We start from the raw sequence: 19,491 nt of genomic DNA on the forward strand, positions 1-19,491 counted from the left end.
TTCCTTTCCAAGAATGTGTAGTAGCTTGATATAGTAGAATTTACAAGCTTTCACTGTAGTAGTGGGTAACTGCATTAGTAAGGTGACTGAGGGCCTGATTCAGACCCGTTCGCTAGGCTGCGTTCGCACGCAGCCTCCCGATGTATGCAATCTGTGCATGCGTATAAAACTCAGTGCACGTGCGTGAATTAGTCTATGTGCCCTATATACAGACGCTTTGCTAGAATGAGTGACAGGACGAGCCGTTTGTGGGAGGAGACAGGGGGTGGTCGATGGAAATGGGGCGTGGTGGTGCATACGCAGGCATGTCTGTGAGTCTGAATGCCATTTCCGGGGCGTGCATAATTAAGATGCATCGTCAGCATGCACGTCACATGGCTGAATTACACACTGAAGCACTCACAGTGTTTGCGAGTATGGTCAGCCACAAGTGATGTGTATGGGTCCGATGTTACTGATTGTTTAATACACTTCCTGGATATGCCGTATGTTACTAAGGGAAAGTGGGCGTCTTGTGACAGGCTGGTAGGAGGCTAAATACATACTGCGATCGCACATCAAGACATAGTGGGCGTGCTAATGTCTTGCTAGCGATCGAGGGTTTTGGATACTGACAGCTGCGTGCGAACGCATCTTAGTGAACGGGTCTGAATCGGGCCCTGACTGCAAAGCATGAAGGTCCTAAGTTTGAATCTTAGCTATGACTGTATTTTAGATTAATAGCTTGATATAGTTAGAATTCACAGTCTTCGCTTGTAATAGCAGATGGCTCATTGGTAAGCTGTCTGATAGCAAAGCATGAAGTGACAGGTTCGATTCCCAGCTATGACTGTAATTTGAAATGTGAATATGACTGAAGGGGAGGAAATGTGATCATGTGCAGAGAGGAGATGCAGCCTGGGACTCACAAAGCAGGGAGCTACATTGCCAAAGGACGTTTCTTGTATTATAACAACTGGCAACTTCCATATACGTCGTCCTGGCTTGTCCACATATCTGTATTCAATAGGATACTCGGCACAATGGCATTTTATAGGACAGGAATAAGGGGTTTTTTTAACGTTTTTTTTAACGTCCTGGTACAGGTGAGGAATTGCTGTTCTGGCGAAATGGAATCGAGATGGAATTTGGTAGGAGCTTTCTAAAACCATATGCATTGATGGTGGATACTGGCACAGATTTAATGCTGGCATATGAGTCATGGCTTCAGTGATCCGCTGCGCAACTCGATACCAGCTTTCATACGTGCTTCCTCTTGAATGTATTGTTTCACAGTCAGTTGTTTGATCCCCTACTGTGATAAAGATTCACCACCTGTGGAAGCAGCAGCAGAAACCATAGCGCGCAAAGATTGTTATGGGAAATCCTGGAAAGGGGAGGAGTCAGTTAGTCTTCTCAAATTAGATGGAGGAGGACTACCTCCGATTATTAATGAGGAGATTGATGATGAAGGTGTTGGTGGTGGAGATTCATGTGCTGGGATCTATCCATGCTGCTGACAGCTGATGCTGGAATGCTTATTATTTTTTACAGGATTTTCCCAAATATTTTTCATGAACTCGCTGCAAATGACGTAGAGATGAGGCGGGGATTGCATATACTTTGTGGAGTAGCAGGAGCTCCCATCTTAATTCGGGAGGCTTCCACGGAATGTGGAAGTGTAGGCTAGCATGCACAGAGGCCCTGATTCAGAGCCGGACACTCTGACAGAGCGCTCGCTCTGAATCAGGGCCGTCCTTCTTGTTTTTCAGAGCGGCCTCCTGGCCGCTCGCATAGCTGTGGGTAACGACCCACAGCTATAGCGAGCGGCCAGGAATATGGTCGCGATGGTCAAGACCATCGCGACCATCAGGTGGTAAGGTCTTGTTGCCGCAAGCCCCAGAGTGCTTTCGGCTCTAACAGAGCCGAAAGCACTCCCACTGACATCACTTGTGATGTCAGTGGGGCCGGCCCCAGAAGGTAGGCGCTATCCGGGTGGGGTCTCATTGCCGCAAGCCCCAGAGTGCTTTCGGCTCTAACAGAGCTGAAAGCACTCCCACTGACATCACTTGTGATGTCAGTGGGGCTGGCTCCAGATGGTAGTCGCTATCCGTGTCTCGCGCATGCGCACGACAGAGCCGTCTCCGTCGTGCGCATACGCACTGGGCCACCATCGACCTGCTTGCAAGCGCATAGCGCTCGTGAGAGGGTCTGAATCAGGCCCAGAGTACCCATGTACAGAGCTTCGTCTGATTCATAATCAGCCCCTGGGTGGGTGCCTGGCGTTGTGTCTTCCCTGCTTGTATTATTCTCCCCCGCATGTATTATGCTCTCGCCCCCATTGCACTTTCTCTTACCACTGCCGGCCTTGGGCCCTGCTTCCTGGGATTGAGCAGGTAACAACCCTCTTATTTACAAATGGAAAAAGCGCCATATACTGTAAACCCAGCTTTAGAAACCAATGCAGCACTTAATATTTTGCAACTTTATTGGGGTTTTTTGTTATTATTTTAAAAGCTATTTCCGCATGAGAAAAACATTGAGGTTACTGTGGTTAAATAAAGCAACAGCATAATGTATAGTAAATACATGCATCTGCAACTTAACAAGCCATACAGAAGATGCAGGACACAGACCGCCTCATGTGTCACAGCGTATTGCACAGGAACAGTTATACACAGCAGGCCGGCCAGGGAGGCATAGCCACTCCCCCTACATAAAAGTCATTTCTTTTCATTATCTTACCAAATAATGATCATTGTGATATGAACATGCAGCATATCTAGATGTCTACAGTAAAGGGAAATTGCTGCTCCTTGCAGTATTATGTCCTTAGAATGCAAATAGGGCCTGATTCTGAGTTGGACGTAGATGCCAAAATGGCGTAATGCCGCTGCAAAGCCCTTCCCTGGTGTACAGCCGAGCATCCAATTGCGCAAGGACTGAGACGTCCACTGTCAGCATCTTTGTGCGCAAAGCTTTCTGCGTGACACCCCGACACACTTCCGACACAAAATCTCTGTGCACCCACATGTGCTGAGATCATGCTTAGTGCATCTATAGGCGCTACCATTGGACGCACTAACGAAACTTGCACCAGCCCCATGTAAGGTGCAGATTTCCATCTGAGTATGGCCTCCTAGGTGAGTGGCTGATTATCTCTGTACACAACCACTATCAGCGACAAAACCACCACATGCCCACGCATCTGATTAGCCACCCAGGAATGCCCAATACATTTCTTATACACTTCTGCCACTATGCGCTGGAAAGGATGTAGTCAGCATCACGACATATTGCGTAGGTAAGTATTAGGGTCAGGGGGCGACTTGGGCTTAGGGGGAGGGTTAGGCTGCAGGAGGGATGGGTTAGGGTAAGGGTTATAATACTTACAAAAATCTGTCACCATCCTGACTGTCACCATCCTGAACCCAACCCGTGCTGGAAGCTGTACTGCGACTGTGCACGCCATAGGGAGCGACTCCAGTGTCAGACTGGGGCAGGAAGGACCCACTGGGGGAGTGCATAGGGGCAGGGCCAGATTAACAATGGGTCAGATGGAGCTACAGCTCCAGGCCTCCACATAAAAATAGGCCCATCATCATGGCAGGATGATGATGACAAGCTGCCCACACAGTTGCCATAAATCATAAGTATTAAGCAATTATTTCTTGGCTACTCACAAAATTATGATTTTTCTGTATTTAGGTGGACCCACTTGGCTCTGACCCCCCCCCCCTACAGAGCATTGGTCACAGCTACCCCGCTTCTTATAATAGGCCCTTGAACATTTTCAGCTCCAGGCCCATGTGGCCCTTAATCCGGCCCTGCATAGGGGCCCATTTGTTAAGGGGTGTGGTCAGCCAGTGTACTGTAGTGATTACACCATAGTCCTCACAATGCAGTATAATATAACTATATATAATAATAAAGCACATGATGGCGATCCTGTCTATATAAACCAGATAAATGTACTGTACATAGGGGATCCCTACAGGAGGGGGTGGGCCCTCAGGAAGTGGGGCCCACCAGGGATTTCCCCTGTACCCCTGTGGGCCAGTCCAACCCTGGGCGGCTCAGACACATGTGCAGTAACATTGGTCAACTGCATGCGGCATCTACGCTGCGTCCATCTCAGAATGAGGGCCAGTGAGAATATTGCATGACACGACACATTTTTTAAAACAACCAATTAATATACATATATAGCATGTTTTGTGCTATCTACTTCTGGAAAAAGATGTCATTTTTCTTTTTTTCTTTTAGATTAAGCACAGGACTGAGCACAAGCCCCCCCATCCTGCAGCTTCCCATCAAGGCTTTGAGCTCTCCAACGACTCCAGGGTCCTGTACCCCAATAAAGCATAACTATCCCATGATTGTTATTCCCATAGTTGAAGTAGAGATTCTCTCCCTTAATACCGAGCAAAGTTTTATTAGTGCACGCCCAGGTCAGGGCCTTTTCAGTGTCACAGTGAAAAAGCCTCAATGGTTTCTGAGATTGATGTTTCCCCTCCACCCCCACACATAGCCCCTCCTTTGTGCTCATGAGTCTGCCTCCGGGGAGCCAATGGAAGAACTGAGAATGAGAAACTGAGGAGCAACCAGAAGCTGTAAGCTCAAAGGGAGAGGAGGACGGGCGTACCTCTGCACACTTATTATGGTCTTCATTAAATATGAGGAAGGAACCTGCAGAGATAAAATTAAGGAGGTGTTTGGTCAAAAGAAAAATCACTGTTACATTTTATTACTTTATTTAGCATTATTCTTAAAAATTATTTGTTATATACCCAGAAATGATAACTTCCTCTGCTCCTCTCTTAATGATGCTATTTCCATTCTCTGAGCAGCATCTGCAAGAATAACACAGAGCGACTGCATCACTACTTACAGATGCACAAACATAAAAAGTATACAGGTGCAGCAAAACATAATAATCTAACAACTAGCACTGTGCAGACCATCACCGTTATCTTACTGCTGAGCCTTCTATTAGTATGTATTTATTAATCTACTACATTCTTGAGGTAGGATTGGTATTAGTGATCTGCACCTATTAGCAGTGAGTGGTTTATGTCTAGGACAATCACTCTTTGCTGAGCTGTCAATAATAGGTAATGCCATAAATAGGGTCTCACATTGACCGAGAGTATCTTCTAGATGGATCGACAACAGGGGCGTTTCTATAATGGGTGAAGGGTGTGCGGGACACATGGGCCACTGCGTCCAGAGGGGCCCACACTGTACTCCCTGCACTCATATTTTTAATACTTACCACTTCGCCTCCGGAGTCCCACGTCAGCGCCAGTATTTGCGCTGTCAAAATTACCTGGAGAATGGCCGCCGTGGCCATTTTCCCAGCGTTTTGCTCATGTGCAGTAAGGAAAACACAGGGAAAATGGGCGCTTCACCATTTTTTCCAGTGACGTGTGCATTCACTGTAGACTCTGGGCACCCTCTAGCACCCAGAGTCTACCGGTGCGGCGCTGCGCTCAGTGGCTGCCGGACTGCACATGGGCCCCCTCCTCTCTTGAAATGACCCTGATAGACAATCTCTACTGGGTAATAATAATTTAATAGTGCATGGGCAGGGCTGTAACAAGGGGTATCTGAGCAGTGCCTTCACCCAGGGTACAAGGGCGAGTGGGTAGCACCATTGTTTTATCTTATAATCGTCCATTTTACACTCACATGACATGACACATATATAAAAATAAAAAATAAAATAGGTAATCATACATTTTTAAACAATCTGGATGGATATAGTATATTGTTTATTAAATTACATATGAATAAACCCATAAATAAAAAGTATAAAATGAAGAAGTTTGCTAGAATAACTTGCATAATAAAAACTCAGCCAAACAACCACAATGGTGCTTGTCAAACAGCAGCTAGTTCAAGGAGAGTGTTCAACTCCTGTAAATTAAATACAAACAAAAACCAGAGAACAGTGCTAGTGGGTGTGTAGCTATTGAATAAACATTTAATAAGTTGAATACAGCTAGGTAAATACTCAAAAATGGCTAATAAGGCATATAATTCAAGCATAGGGTGTCAAACCATTTCTCTAGATCACATGATTAATAGCCACACACCCACTAGTGCTGTTCTCTGGGTTTAGTTTATATAATAATGTTTGTAGAAACAATTACTCATTTACCTAAAAATGTTACATTTTGCTGTTCCTCTCTTAGTGATGCTAATTCCATTCTCACCACAGAATCTGCAAAAAATACACAGCACTATTACGTCACTACTTAGGGGGGCAATAGCATAAAAATATTAGAAGTGGGCTGTCCCTCCCTAATGTATACAAAGCAATAGTGAATAAAAAAACAGCGCTATTAACTCTTCAACTAGAATAAATATAAAGTGTCACCTTAAACCACCAAAAACAGAAATAATAAAATTATGTGCAGCGTATTACTTTCACATTACTTGTGTCTTTTTTTTTTTTTAAATTTATTATGAAAAAATTCCATGTAAATGAAAAATAAACAAAAACATCTAGCATACTGTAGTTTGGCATTACTTTACTACAGGGGTGGGGAACCTTTCTTCTGCCAAGGGCCATTTTGACATATATAACATTATTCGCGGGCCGGGTGCAGGCCACGTCCCCTCTATGTGATGTCCACGGGGGCGGGGCCACAATCGCCGGTGATTACAGCAATGCCTGAAGCAGACACATGAACCTCCCGCATTGGCCCTATGGATACTGGCATTAGTGTAATGCAGTAAATCAGGTTTCTGCAGCTGACAGCACCTACAGTCTCTTTACCTGCGACTGAGAAGCAGCCCCACAGTGGGGAAGGCCACACCATAGATAGATCCTGGCTTATGTACTCTTACCAACATTGTGTCCTTAATTAATGTAGCCATTTCCAGCAATAACCTCTCCATTTATTGTAAGATACAGACTTCTACTCACATTTAGAAATAAAGAAACACAAGATGCAAAGTATGAGGATCAGCAGTAGACCAAACACAGCAACCGCAGCCCGGAGCCCCCGTTCACTGCCTATGAGAGAAGACAGTATGGTTATTAGTGGCTGAAAGCTTTTTGATTACTACAGTGTCTGTTATATTATTATTAATATTATATTATTATTATAATTATTATTATTAGCCTTTATTTATAAAGCACCACAAATTTCTGCAGTGCCATAGCAAACGTACAAAACAGAGTATAACAAAGTAACTGAATAACAAATATATATATATATATATATATATAAAAACAAATATAGGCACATTAATAAAGGGTCATTATGTTAACGCTGAGTATGTCGACATGTTCATAATGTTGGCCTTAGCCATGACGGCACTGATGAAATGTTGACATGATCAGAATGTCGACACTGTGTTTTTAAGATAAGTCTACTACTTACGCTAACCCTAAAACTAATGTGGACAGTTTGATAATGTAGTCATTTCATATGTTGACATACTATAACCATGTTGACATTTTCAAGGTATCCACATTATGAACATACTGCCTATGTCATCATTATACTGACAAGTGGCTGAGATAGTGGACCTAAGGGGAGGGCCCTGCTCACAAGAGATTTCATTCTAGAAGGGAAGGGGAATGAGTTGGGGATAATCTGTTATAATGGAAAATAATCCTCAGTTTACCATACAAAAGCTATACAGGTGGTACAAAATGAAGGGAATATCCACAGAAGACTTGCAGTTGGGCCATTTCACATGTTGTTCTGTGATGCAATGATGCACCTTGGTGCACAGCGCATGGGCACAGCTTGTGTCTGTATTTACAGTTACACATATATTGTCGCCTGCCCTTACCCCTAAATCAGTGACATCATGACGTCACGCCTAGGGGGCAGGGCCGCCAGCTCTAGGAGGTAGAGCCTGGGGTGTCCTAGGGATTTTGCGGGCAGCTCCAAAATGTCTTCTTACATGAAGACATTTATTTGTATTATGTTAAGAAATATTTCTGATGTTATAGATGCGTTGAATTTGCCCTTTTTATTAATAACTTCGTTTCATAAACGATATGGGGTTTATACATCATGAGTATATTGCCCAATAGAAGCGTGCACGCATGTATTCACCCATATGTAAAGCTGTATGTATCTCATGATATACCCAGAACTGGTTTGCTATCCATTCATCATCATCAGTGTACTAGTGCATCAGATACGCCACCAATATGGTGCACAGTACTTTCCATTACGTCCAGGTCTGAGTAGGACATATTTGCAATAATACGCTCACTGACCTTCACCTGCATGACAAGGCCGCAAAACAAACATAAGCAATTGAAACTTGTAAGCGAAATGCATATACTGTAACTCTGTAGCCCTTACATGTTTTTATACACAACAATTAACTTTCCCATATTGCCGCATATCACAGCAATTTGGACAGTTTTTTTCTCACTATATGGGCACATTAACGCTGCAATATGAGTGTACATGGCCATCGGGCTGCACATGTGCAACCGAATTCTACTGGAGCTAAGAATTTTTTAATGTAAAATGGACCTAAAATGTTGTTAGCTAATGGGCCAAGCTCAAAAAAAGCTTTGTGTTTCATAGCTCAATGCACAGGGTCAGACTGTAGACCCCATTAAGAATAATATCTATTCTTACCTACATTATCGAAATCAGGCAGAAACTGCCATTTCCACATATTGTAAACTTTAAGGGAAAAGGGCCATGATAATTAGGCCTCTGTATAACTCAGAGCTGTAACTAGACTTTTTGGTGCCCTGGGCCAGAAAGAGAATTGGCGCACCTCCCCGCCCCCCCTCTTCTTTTTAAATAGGGACATAAGTCACATGGTCGAAAAAGGGAGCGTGGCCTCATGAGGAAGGGCCGTGTGAAATCTGCATTGTCCCGTACAATGATGCAGGGGTACCGATTCCATTGTACCACTGTTATCCAGGTGTCACTACCAACTACAGTGTGAATCCAATGGCTGCAGTGATGATACACAATAATTATGCAGTATAACGCTCACCAGCTCTAGAGGTAGGAGAGCGCTGGTGAAGCTGCACCTACAGCAAGATTTCTCTGTCAGAATAGCCCTGCATAAGCCAGGAACCAGCAGTATAGATCACTGACTGAAGATATAGAAAGAGTGCTGCTTGTAGTGTATATGCAGCAAATATCAGCGGCAGGGAGATCTGTTTACGTAACCTGCACCTGTAGCTGAACTCGCCGGCAAGGGTGCTCGAGGTGTTCTGGTAACACCTGGGATGGGAATCGGTGGCTTTGTTCAGGGCTGCCATCAAATATTGTGGGGCTGATAGCTCCATGTTTAAGGTGTTTGACTGCCATGTGTGGGAACTTCATACCTACACCTTTGTCATATTTTGTATGGTGGTGGTTCAATGATTAACAATGTTGCTATTGCAATGGTTTTGACAAACTCCAATTAGCAAGATTGTTTCCAATGTTACTACCCTGAGAAACAAGCACCAGGTCATATTTAATACTACAGTTTTTAGGTGTTTTTATTTATGCATTTACCATATGTATATGACAGAATAAAACGTTTTATTATGAAATATTAATGCGGTCCAGTCATTTTGTTTCCCAGTGCAATTAGGATTTGCTAATTTCTTCCTCTTTAAGAATTGCAGCCGGTGAACGGTATTTGCTGATTCATTGATTCACGAGCGCTGGCTTTTGTAGAGCGCTGGGCAATTTCTCTTTTGTATTGCTCTGATTATAAACAGAAAATTGACAGGCCTGAACAGCGCCCCTTGCTGTGCCCTGTGCTGCGGCACATGTCGCACCACACTAGTTACGGCACTGGTATTACTGGTGCATTTATGGAAATAGCAGGTGCATTTGGGGTTCAAAGGGTATACAATCGGGAAGCCGGCTGCCTTAATACCGGCAGCCGGCTTCCTGACTGTCATATCCCGGCGAGGGTGAAATGCCGGGCGTCTAGATGTAGACGCCTAACATTTCCCCGACGCCGGGAGACCGGCGCCCGGCATCCCGATCAAAGGGATGCCGGGCACCACGAGTGGACAGCCGCGGGGGGGAGGGTTATGTTTAGGGCACCCCCCCGGGAGCGTTAGTTTTAGGCTAGGGGGAGGGAGAGTTAGGGTTAGGCACCCCCGGGGGACTTAGGTTTAGGCGGCGAGGAAGGGGGGGGTTAGGGTTAGGCACTTAGAGGGGGGATTAGGGTTAGGCACTTGGGGGGGAGGTTAGGGTTAGGCACCCCTAAGAAGGGTTAGGGTTAGGGGGTTAGGTTAGGTTAGTCAGTACTTACCTATCGACGATCAGGATTTCCAGCGCTGTCGGGCTTCCGCTGCCGGGAACTCTGCTTTGGTCGGCCAGGCGCTGCTGGGAATTGAACTGCCGGCCATGCGGACGGCGGTATTTCATACCGATTCCATTCAAAGGGTAGAGATGCGGAAGCTGCTGAACTGTGGAGGTCACCAGCCCCACAGTAGAAGGGTAAAGGGTATTATAGATAGTGCTCACCTTTTAGAGGTTATCAGATATGTATAATAGTGAAAAGTAACAATTTGATTATTAAAATAAGGATGAATTTACAAATGGTTGAACAAAAATAATAGCCTACCGACCAAGCCTAGTTTTATTACTTCAACCCTCTGTAAACTCATCATTATTTTACATTCTGGTGTCGACATGTTATATGTCGACATTATGAATATGCCAATATTTTAACCATGCTGACATTCTGCTTGTTGACCTAATGTCCATGTCATCGTTCTGACTGTTGACATTCAGAACTTGTCGATTGATATTCTGAATGTCGACTGTTCATACTACACTGATATATCTAAACACACTGAACAAAAGCACCATATACTAATACAACAAACAGCAGAAAAATAAAGTTGTACTTCTTGTTGGTGATCCCTGGTTCCAGTGAAGTGTAGTTTCATCCCCACTGCTCACAGTTGAAGATAATCTCCAGAGGCTTTCTGGGTCTGGCTTATCACTGCCCCGCACAGGCTCATATATACTCTCCTCCTGCAGATATATGTTACTCTGCTCTGAGGAAGAAGGAGGGTCAGTTAGCCAAAGCTACTTTATAATAATTCTAAATCTATCTACAACAAAATTAGGTAATTACATAGGCTGCAGACATATAACAAAATGTATTGTAGAACAACTCAACAATTAGACCAGATATTAATTGCTATTTATTTCATTCAGTTTTATTTATCTATTTTATTTATAAAGTATTTTACCATGAAGGTATACATTGAGAGCCACCTCTCATTTTCAAATATGTCCTGGATACAACAATTACAATTGTGACCTTGTTACATCATCATCATTGTTTCTTTGTAAGGGGCCATAAATTCCGCAGTGTCAGACAGCATAAAAATCACACAAATGCAAAGGAAATATAATAACAAAACATACAAATACAAACTACAAGTATAAAGCATAAAAGTATACTATACAATTAGAATGAGCAATTTTAAAGTGCAAAATTTAAATATAGAGATCACACAAATTAAATTTAAACAGGAAAAAATAAAAAGTACACAAAGCTGGTGTAAATATGAGATAAATGGTAGAGAGGCCCTGCTCGTGAGAGCTTATAGTCTAGAGCAGTGGTTCTCAACTGCAACCCGAATGTACCCTCAACAGATCACGTTTTCAGGATTTCTCTCTGTGAAAACAGATGGGATAATTACAGACCCAGCAAAATAGATGACCTCAAGTGTGCATGAATAAAGAAATCCAAAAAACATGGCCTTTTGGGGGTACCTGAGGACTAGAATTGAGAACCACTGGTCTACTGTAGAGGGAGGAGGAAAGCAGTACAGTAGGAGCTAATGGGACACAAGTGGCTGCGGTAGGTAGCATGTGCAGAGGGAGTAGTCTAGGATGATAAGGGTAGAGAAACTGGTATGACATACCGCCAGACTTAAGCCCGACAGATGTAATACCAACGCCAGAAAACTGAAATTACCAACTAAGGAAAGTTCTAACCCTAACCCTCTCATCTCCCCCCCTAACCTTCCTCCCTAGTGCCTAACCCTAACCCTCCCCCCAGGGGTGCCTAAACCTAACCCCCCCTCCACCGCACCCTAAACCTCCCGGGGGGTGTCTGACCCTAACCTCCCCCTGGTGGTGCCTAACCCTAACCCCCCCTTCCACTAGCCTAGCCCTAACCCTCCCAGGGGGGTGCCTAACCATAAGTCCTCCTGGGAGTCCCTAAACTTAACCCCCCCTCCCATGGCTAAGAGGTCCCGAAGCCCAGCTTACCTTCATTCGGTATGCCGGGGGTCGGGATTTCGCATCTGGATAATGATAGGCGCTGGTATTTAGATGCCTATCATTAGTCCCATTCCACAATCAGGAAGCCGGCTTTCGGCATTTAGACTGCCGGCTTCCTGACTACATACCAGGGTAGACTATAGTGAAAAGGTGAATTTTGAAAGTGCATGAAAAATGGAGGCTAGTGGGGTCTGGTCAAGCAGGGTAGGGTTATTTATAAGTAGAGAACAGCATGGGAGAAATCAGAAGTGAGAAGTGTTTATTTAAGGGAACAAAAATCATTAGTCCTAAGTGAAACAGAGAGTTTGTGCCTTGGTCTATGTCATGATGAGACATTACTGTAGGTGAGTGTTAGGAGCTTGAATTGTATTCGGGAGGGGATGGGGAACCAGTGATGTTATTTGCAGAGTGGTGCAGTGGATGTGGACTGGTGAGAGAGGAACATTAACATTCCCACTGCATTAATGATAGATTGTAAAGGTGGTAGAGGAGACAACCTGCTAAGATGAGCTTGCAGTAGTCAATTACATCCTGAGTGAGATAGGGGAGTATTATGTCAGTGTTTAGATATTTAGAAAGAGAAGTTTACAGGATTACATGACTGATTGGATGTGTGGAATCATGGTGACATAAAGGCAGCGGGTGCGGGGTACAGGGAAGTGCCTGATGTTGTCAGTTGTGAATTAAACAGTGGGAGAGGTAGTGGCATAGGGAGGGGTAATGATGCTTTATTTTGGAAATAGTGAATTTTAGATGGCAATGGGACAAAAAGGTAGAGGTGGCAGAGAGAGAGAGTTGACCACAATTAGAAAGGCCAGTAGTGGAGGATAGATAGAGTTGAGTTCCAAATGCATAGAAGTGGTTGTGGAGGCCAAAAGAGTATACTGTATGAATTCACTGAGAGAAGCTATGTAAAGTGAGAGAATAAAGCCTTCAGGAAACACAACAGACAGAGAAAGATGAGGGGTTGGAAATAGAGACACAAAAGGAATGGTAAGAGCTGAACCAGTAGAGGACAGTGATGCAGAGGCCATGGGAGTGAAGGGTGAATAACAGCAGGAAGAGATAACTTTTTTGACTTGTCGATAAGCTAAATGTAGATTATTGATCACTAGTGAGGGCAGTCTCAGTTGGGTGTTATAGGTGGAAGCCTGATGGTTGTGTCAGGAATGGTGGAGAGAAAGTGGGTCAGGCAGTTGTAGACAAGCCATTTGAGAAATTTGGAAACAAAAAGCAGATGAATGGAGTGAGAGGGATATGGTGAAGAGGTTAGAGAAGTAGTGAAAGGGAATGGAGCAGTTGAGGGAAGTCAAGGGAGCAGGCTGAGGAAGAAGTAGAAGAGAGGAGTGTGAAGACTTAGGACAGTTACAGGAGAGAACGGACTGAGGGCATCTAGGGGAGGGGATTAGATGGTTGGTGGAGAAAGTGGATTTGTGGATTGATTTAATGGCAAATAGTTTTGATCTTGTTTTTAAAGTAGGTGAAAATTGAAAAAGAATTGAGTGGTGGGATGAGAGCAGAGCAGTAAGTTAATAATGCCAGGGGTCATTGGGCAGGATGGACATTAGGGTTCTCAAGTAAGTTAGCTTGGTGAGAGAGAGGGCATTATAATAGGAAGACAGGATGAATTTGAATTGGATGAAGTCAGTATCATCTATTGATGCTTTGGGAATCACAGTACATTTTGCAGGTAGCAAGTCTCTTTGGAAAGCTGTTGGGGTTTGAATCACTGGTGATGATATGAGGTGACTGGGGTGGCTTTGTCAAGTGCAGCAAAGAGTGTGGTGGTGTAGAAATAGACAGCTCCATAAACTAAGATGGCAGAGAGGAGTGTGGTTCAAGAGAGACTGAGAAGAACATAAGGTTAAGGCCACCTAGGTGCTGCTGTGTGCGCATAGATTAAGGTGAAGGTGGAGGAGCAGGAAGCAAGAAGAAGTACAGTAGTGGAAGAAAAGAAGAAGTAGTGGGAAGACAAATAGAAAAGCTGTCACAGAGATGGGCAAACATGAGGTCCTGGGTATGACCATCAGAATGTGAGGGAGATGAAATGCACTGGGAGAGGCCATAAGAGGAGGTGAGTGTAAGGAGTGCAGATGATTTCAAGAGACAAACTCAGCACTTTGCTATTTCAATATTCAACACACAGAAGGGTGGGCTTTTGTAGTATAATAGTTTATACTGAGTTTACTATACTTAATGTATTACACTATTGTACAGTATATGTTTCTTTTATTATGTATTATATGAATAATGTATATGATAATTGTATCACACTGTTAGTATACATGTCACAGCGTGAGTGATACCTGGGAATCTCAGTGGGACCAGGGGCTAGTAGTCCATATTCTGAGGAACAGATGACACAGTAATAAAGTGGTCCGGGCTGATTTACAATCGGACAGATTTGTGCTCTGAAAGTGTGCAGGAAAAGCTATAGGAAACAAAGGGCCTGATTCAGACCCACTCGCGAGCGCATAGCGCTTGCAAGCGGGTTGCTGGTTGGCCATTGCGCACGCGCGAGCCCCGGAGTGAGTGGGAAATCACTCGCTCTGGGGCTCGCTACAAAATGGGACGGCTGTCGATGTTGATCGACAGCTCGCCCTGTTTTGTAGGCGGGGAGGGGGGGTGAATGCACAAACGGAGGCGTTCCCGAAGGAACGCCTGCCATTTGTGGGTGGCCCTACTGACATCACTAGTGGACTTCCTGCTCTATTAGAGCAGGAAATCGACTCCGGCTTGCGAGACCTGAGACCCTTCTCGCAAGCCCGATGGTCGTGATAATCGCGATGGTCGCGATAATCGCGACCACCGCCAGGCTGCACGCACGCGGTGTGGGTGGTCACCCACAGCTGTGCGAGCGGCCTGGAGGCCGGTAAAAAAACCAAGTAGGGATACCCTGATTCAGGCACAAAATGTGTAATTACTGTACATGTGTATACTGAGCAAATACAGTGTTCAAAGGTGGCAGTACATATACCAGGTGTGCTTAAGGCATAGAAGTGTGTTCATTTACATCTAACAATAAAGGAAATAGATTTTCATTTAAATACTGAATGGGATTAACATGCTGACAGCAGAACTACCTTAGAGATGGGTAGGCTAATTTATATGTTCATAATGTGATGTGTGAGCTAATATCATGGGTGCCGAGAGGGGGGGGGGGAGTAGCGGGTACAGTTTACCCGAGCCCGGGCTTGCTAGAGGGGCCTGGCGGGGCCCGGGTCCGGCGTCGTTGTCCCCCTCCCTCACAGCAGCTCAGCACACAGCTTGTGCTGGGCTGCAGTGCGAGACTGCTCACGCCCCCCTGTACCTGGGCTCGGCCTGGCTGTCTACGGCCCTGGCTAATACAAAAGGGACAACAATGTCACAGCAGTTTTAGATTTTATGACTTGCATCAGATACCACTCTCATAACTATGCAGAAGGGGCTTCAGCTGCCTAAAGTGGTGGTAAAGGTAATACATGATAACACTGAATAAAGCAGCTATGTGGTGCATGCTGGGCAATTGCCACGGGTGATGGAAGGGGAAAGAGGGTGGCATCTAGGGAGACAGCCCCTCTAGTGATTTCATATATATTGTCTGGTGCCTACTCCTGGCCAAAGTACTCCTTCCCGTCCCTGCCTGAGACCCAGATACCACCTCCATTCCCCATTTCCCCTCCTCTCCTCTACCCCGTCTGTCTATTCCTCTACTCCCCCATCCATACCTGAGATCTCACTACCTCTCCCCAAGTCCCTACCCCTTTCTCTCCTCTATCCTGTCTCTATTTTCCTCCCTAGTACCCAATCTTCTGTCCCGAAGATGCGGGATCGGCATCTCTACTCTTAATACAGAGAAAAATCAGCAAAATAATATCGATATTCTCAAAGAGGAAAAGACGCTGGGGACCAGCTGAAGAGCCAGCATCAGGAATTTAGGATCAACCCTGTTAATTGATTTTTAATTTGGAAACAGCCGCTGCCATCCATGCGTCTTTTGCCAGTCGCATCTACAACATAATGCTAATTGCCGGTACTAAGCCCTCCCCTGGCATACAAGCAGGCATCCGAATGTGTAAGGATTGAGACGCCCACTATGAGAATCTTTAGGCACACCATAAGTCGCACCACTGGAACTTGCACCAGCCCTGTGGCAGGTGCAGATTAACCATATAAATAAGGTCTCCTATGAGCATGATTCTGCGTCTCGCAACATCTAACAGCATCACAAGACCACAACATCCCCTTCGTTATCTTAAATCCTCCCCCTCCCAACCCAAATGGCTGTACAATGCGAGTAAGAGCACACTGCGAGGAAGAACTCATTGCAAGTAAGAGCTTCACTGTGAGTAAGAGCACACTGCGAGTAAGAGCACACTGCAAGTAAGTCTACACTGCAAGTAAGACCACACTGCGAGTAAGTCCACACTGCAAGTAAGTCCACACTGCAAGTAAGAGCACACTGCAAGTAAGAGCTCACTGCGAGGAAGAACTCACTGCGAGTAAGAGCACACTGCGAGTAAGACCACACTGCGAGTAAGACCACACTGTGAGTAAGAGCACACTGCGAGTAAGAGCACACTGCAAGTAAGTCTACACTGCAGGTAAGACCACACTGTGAGTAAGAGCACACTGCGAGTAAGAGCACACTGCAAGTAAGTCTACACTGTAAGTAAGACCACACTGCGAGTAAGTCCACACTGCAAGTAAGAGCACACTGCAGGTAAGAGCACACTGCAGGTAAGAGCACAATGCGAGTAAGAGCACACTGCGAGTAAGAGCACACTGCAAGTAAGTCCATACTGCAAGTAAGACCACACTGCGAGAAAGTCCACACTGCAAGTAAGACCACACTGCGAGTAAGACCACACTGCGAGGAAGTACTCACTGCAAGTAAGAGCCACACTGCGAGGAAGAACTCACTGCAAGTAAGAGCCGCACTGTGAGTAAGACCACACTGCGAGTAAGACCACACTGCGAGTAAGACCACACTGCGAGTAAGAGCGCAATACGAGTAAAAGCACACTGCGAGTAAGAGCCACACTGCGAGTAAGACCACACTGCGAGTAAGAGCCACACTGCGAGTAAGTCCACACTGCAATTAACAGCACATTGTGAGTAAGACCTCACTGCGAGTCAGAGCCACACTGCGAGTAAGAGCACACTGCGAGTAAGACCACACTGCGAGTAAGAGCACACTGCGAGGAAGACCTCACTGAAAGTAAGAGCCACACTACGAGTAAGACCACACTGCGAGTAAGAGGCACAATGCGAGTAAGAGCACACTGTGAGTAAGACCACACTGCGAGTAAGACCACACTGCGAGCAAGAGCACACTGTGAGTCAGAGCCACACTAAGTAGAGCCACAACACCTTCGCCGCATAAGCATTTATTTATTTTCTGGAGTGCAGGACTGAACATTTAGATATTACTGTATTATTTAAATAAACTTGTATATATTTTTTACCTTATACCTCAGTCGATCTTTACTTAGACAAGTGTATATTATCATTGTGTCACTCCTAACCAGAGTCCCTAATAAACCAGGGATCGTACACGGGATGTAGTCAGCATCCCGGCATGCGGGATGCCGATGGATGAAATACCGGTGCCGAAATTCTGTCACCATCGGGATCCCGGTACCAGAATTCTGACCGCCGGCATCCAGAAGGTAAGCATCGGGGGTTAGGGTGCGGGGTAAGAGTTAGGCATTAGGGGGTGGGTTAGCTTTATGCACTAGGGAGGAGACTTATGTTTAAGGTGTGGGGAGGGGGAGGTTAGGTTTAGGCACTAGAGGAGGAGGTTAGGGTTAGACTTACCTCGTTCCATATGGGTGTTGGGATTCTGACTGACGGGATGCCGCTGGCGGTATTCTGACCAGCGGTATCCCGACTGCCAGGATCTTATACTCAAGACTAGGGGTATAAGTTAACATTCACTTAGAATAGGGGCATCTTTCCAGTGCCAGAGTACAAATATCCCATCCAATGTTCTCCCTGTGATTGCGCGGGTTCCCCCCTAGTGCTCCAGTTTCCTCCCACAATCCAAAACTATAAGATAGGTAAAAAGGCTCATGACAAAAGTGAACCCTAGTATGTATGTGTGTGAGCATGTAGCAGGGAACATAGGGCCTGATTCAGACCCGTTCGTTAGATGCGATCGCTCGCTCCCAAGGTATGCAAATCCAGCGAACGCCCAGCAAGGCAGGCGATCGCTCGGCAAGGCATTAGCACTCCCACTATGTCTTGGCATGCGATCACTTTGTGTATGCAGATGCCCACCAGCCATTCATAAGATGCCCACTTGCGCACGTCATCTCCAGGAAGTGTATGAAAACATTGGTACATCGAGCACCATCGGATGTGATCGCAGCGCTTGAGGTTGACTATACCTGTCCGCAAGCACTGCGATCCCTTCAGTGTGAAAAACAACCAGGTGACGTGTACAATTACGCTCCCTGTTAATTATGCACGCCTATGAAACGGCGTTGAAACACACAGGCACGCCTGCGTTCGTACTTCCACTCCCCCGTTTCCAGTGGGCTGCCCTTGTTAACACCCAAAAACGGCCTCTCCTGTCACTCATGCAACTGGGCTGTCTATGCTGAGCGAGCGAGTGCTTCCTGATCTGTCGCAGTGGTCCGCACACGCGCAATGTGATGCTTACGCATGCGCAGAACGCAAATATCGGCCAGCAACGAGTGATAGCATCCTAGCGATTGGGTCTGAATCAGGTCCATAGATTGTAAGCACCACTGGGGCAGGGACTGATGTGAATGGCCAAATATTCTCTGTAAAGCGCTGCGGAATATGTGTGCACTATATAAATAACTGGTAATAAATAAATAGTTAAACTGCATATTTACCTGACCGGCTTCTCTTCAGGGACAGGTCAGCATGTCGCGCTGGGACAACATAATCCACATTACCATACATGTTACACCACCATCAATGGACATAGCACAGTGAGAGAGACTGTAGAACAGGCAGATTGCATTGCATACTGTAAGTAATATATAGGGGGAGTGTAAACCGCATGCAGTATATGACATGTTTGTGTCATTGATAACGTGCAGAGGAAGAGATAGGGAAATGAGCAATAGCAGAATAAGACATTGTCAGTCAGAAAACCAAGAGAGGGGGCATGCAACGTTATATATAGAACTTCAAATATTAGTACTACTAAATTCAACTCCACTAAGGAAGCTCTTATGGAGTGCATATCCAGCATTGTGGATTGCATTGTGATTTGATAAGTTCCACAATTTAATTTTACATTATA

The 19,491-nt window shown here is 45.3% G+C and overlaps 1 protein-coding gene across 2 annotated transcripts; it reads right to left on the minus strand.

Moving 5' to 3' along the window:
- Nucleotides 1-2,509: 2,509 nt before the first annotated feature.
- Nucleotides 2,510-19,175, minus strand: LOC148515103 (uncharacterized). Of its 2 annotated transcripts, XM_088480452.1 has the most exons (6): nucleotides 19,076-19,175; nucleotides 10,838-10,990; nucleotides 6,914-7,003; nucleotides 6,143-6,205; nucleotides 4,770-4,832; nucleotides 2,510-4,668 (listed from the first exon to the last, which is right to left on the minus strand). In XM_088480452.1, the coding sequence occupies exons 1-6, from the start codon at nucleotides 19,143-19,145 to the stop codon at nucleotides 4,247-4,249; spliced, it is 861 nt and encodes a 286-aa protein (XP_088336578.1). In that variant the 5' UTR covers nucleotides 19,146-19,175; the 3' UTR covers nucleotides 2,510-4,246. The 2 variants fall into 2 exon arrangements, with proteins under 2 accessions (XP_088336578.1, XP_088336577.1); XM_088480451.1 differs by lacking the exon at nucleotides 6,143-6,205 and having other exon boundaries at nucleotides 19,076-19,169.
- Between the last annotated feature and the right edge of the window lie 316 nt (nucleotides 19,176-19,491).

This window comes from Taudactylus pleione, unplaced genomic scaffold, assembly GCF_031769625.1.
Source record: "Taudactylus pleione unplaced genomic scaffold, aTauple2 ptg000253l, whole genome shotgun sequence".
NCBI classification, from domain to species: Eukaryota; Metazoa; Chordata; class Amphibia; order Anura; family Myobatrachidae; genus Taudactylus; species Taudactylus pleione.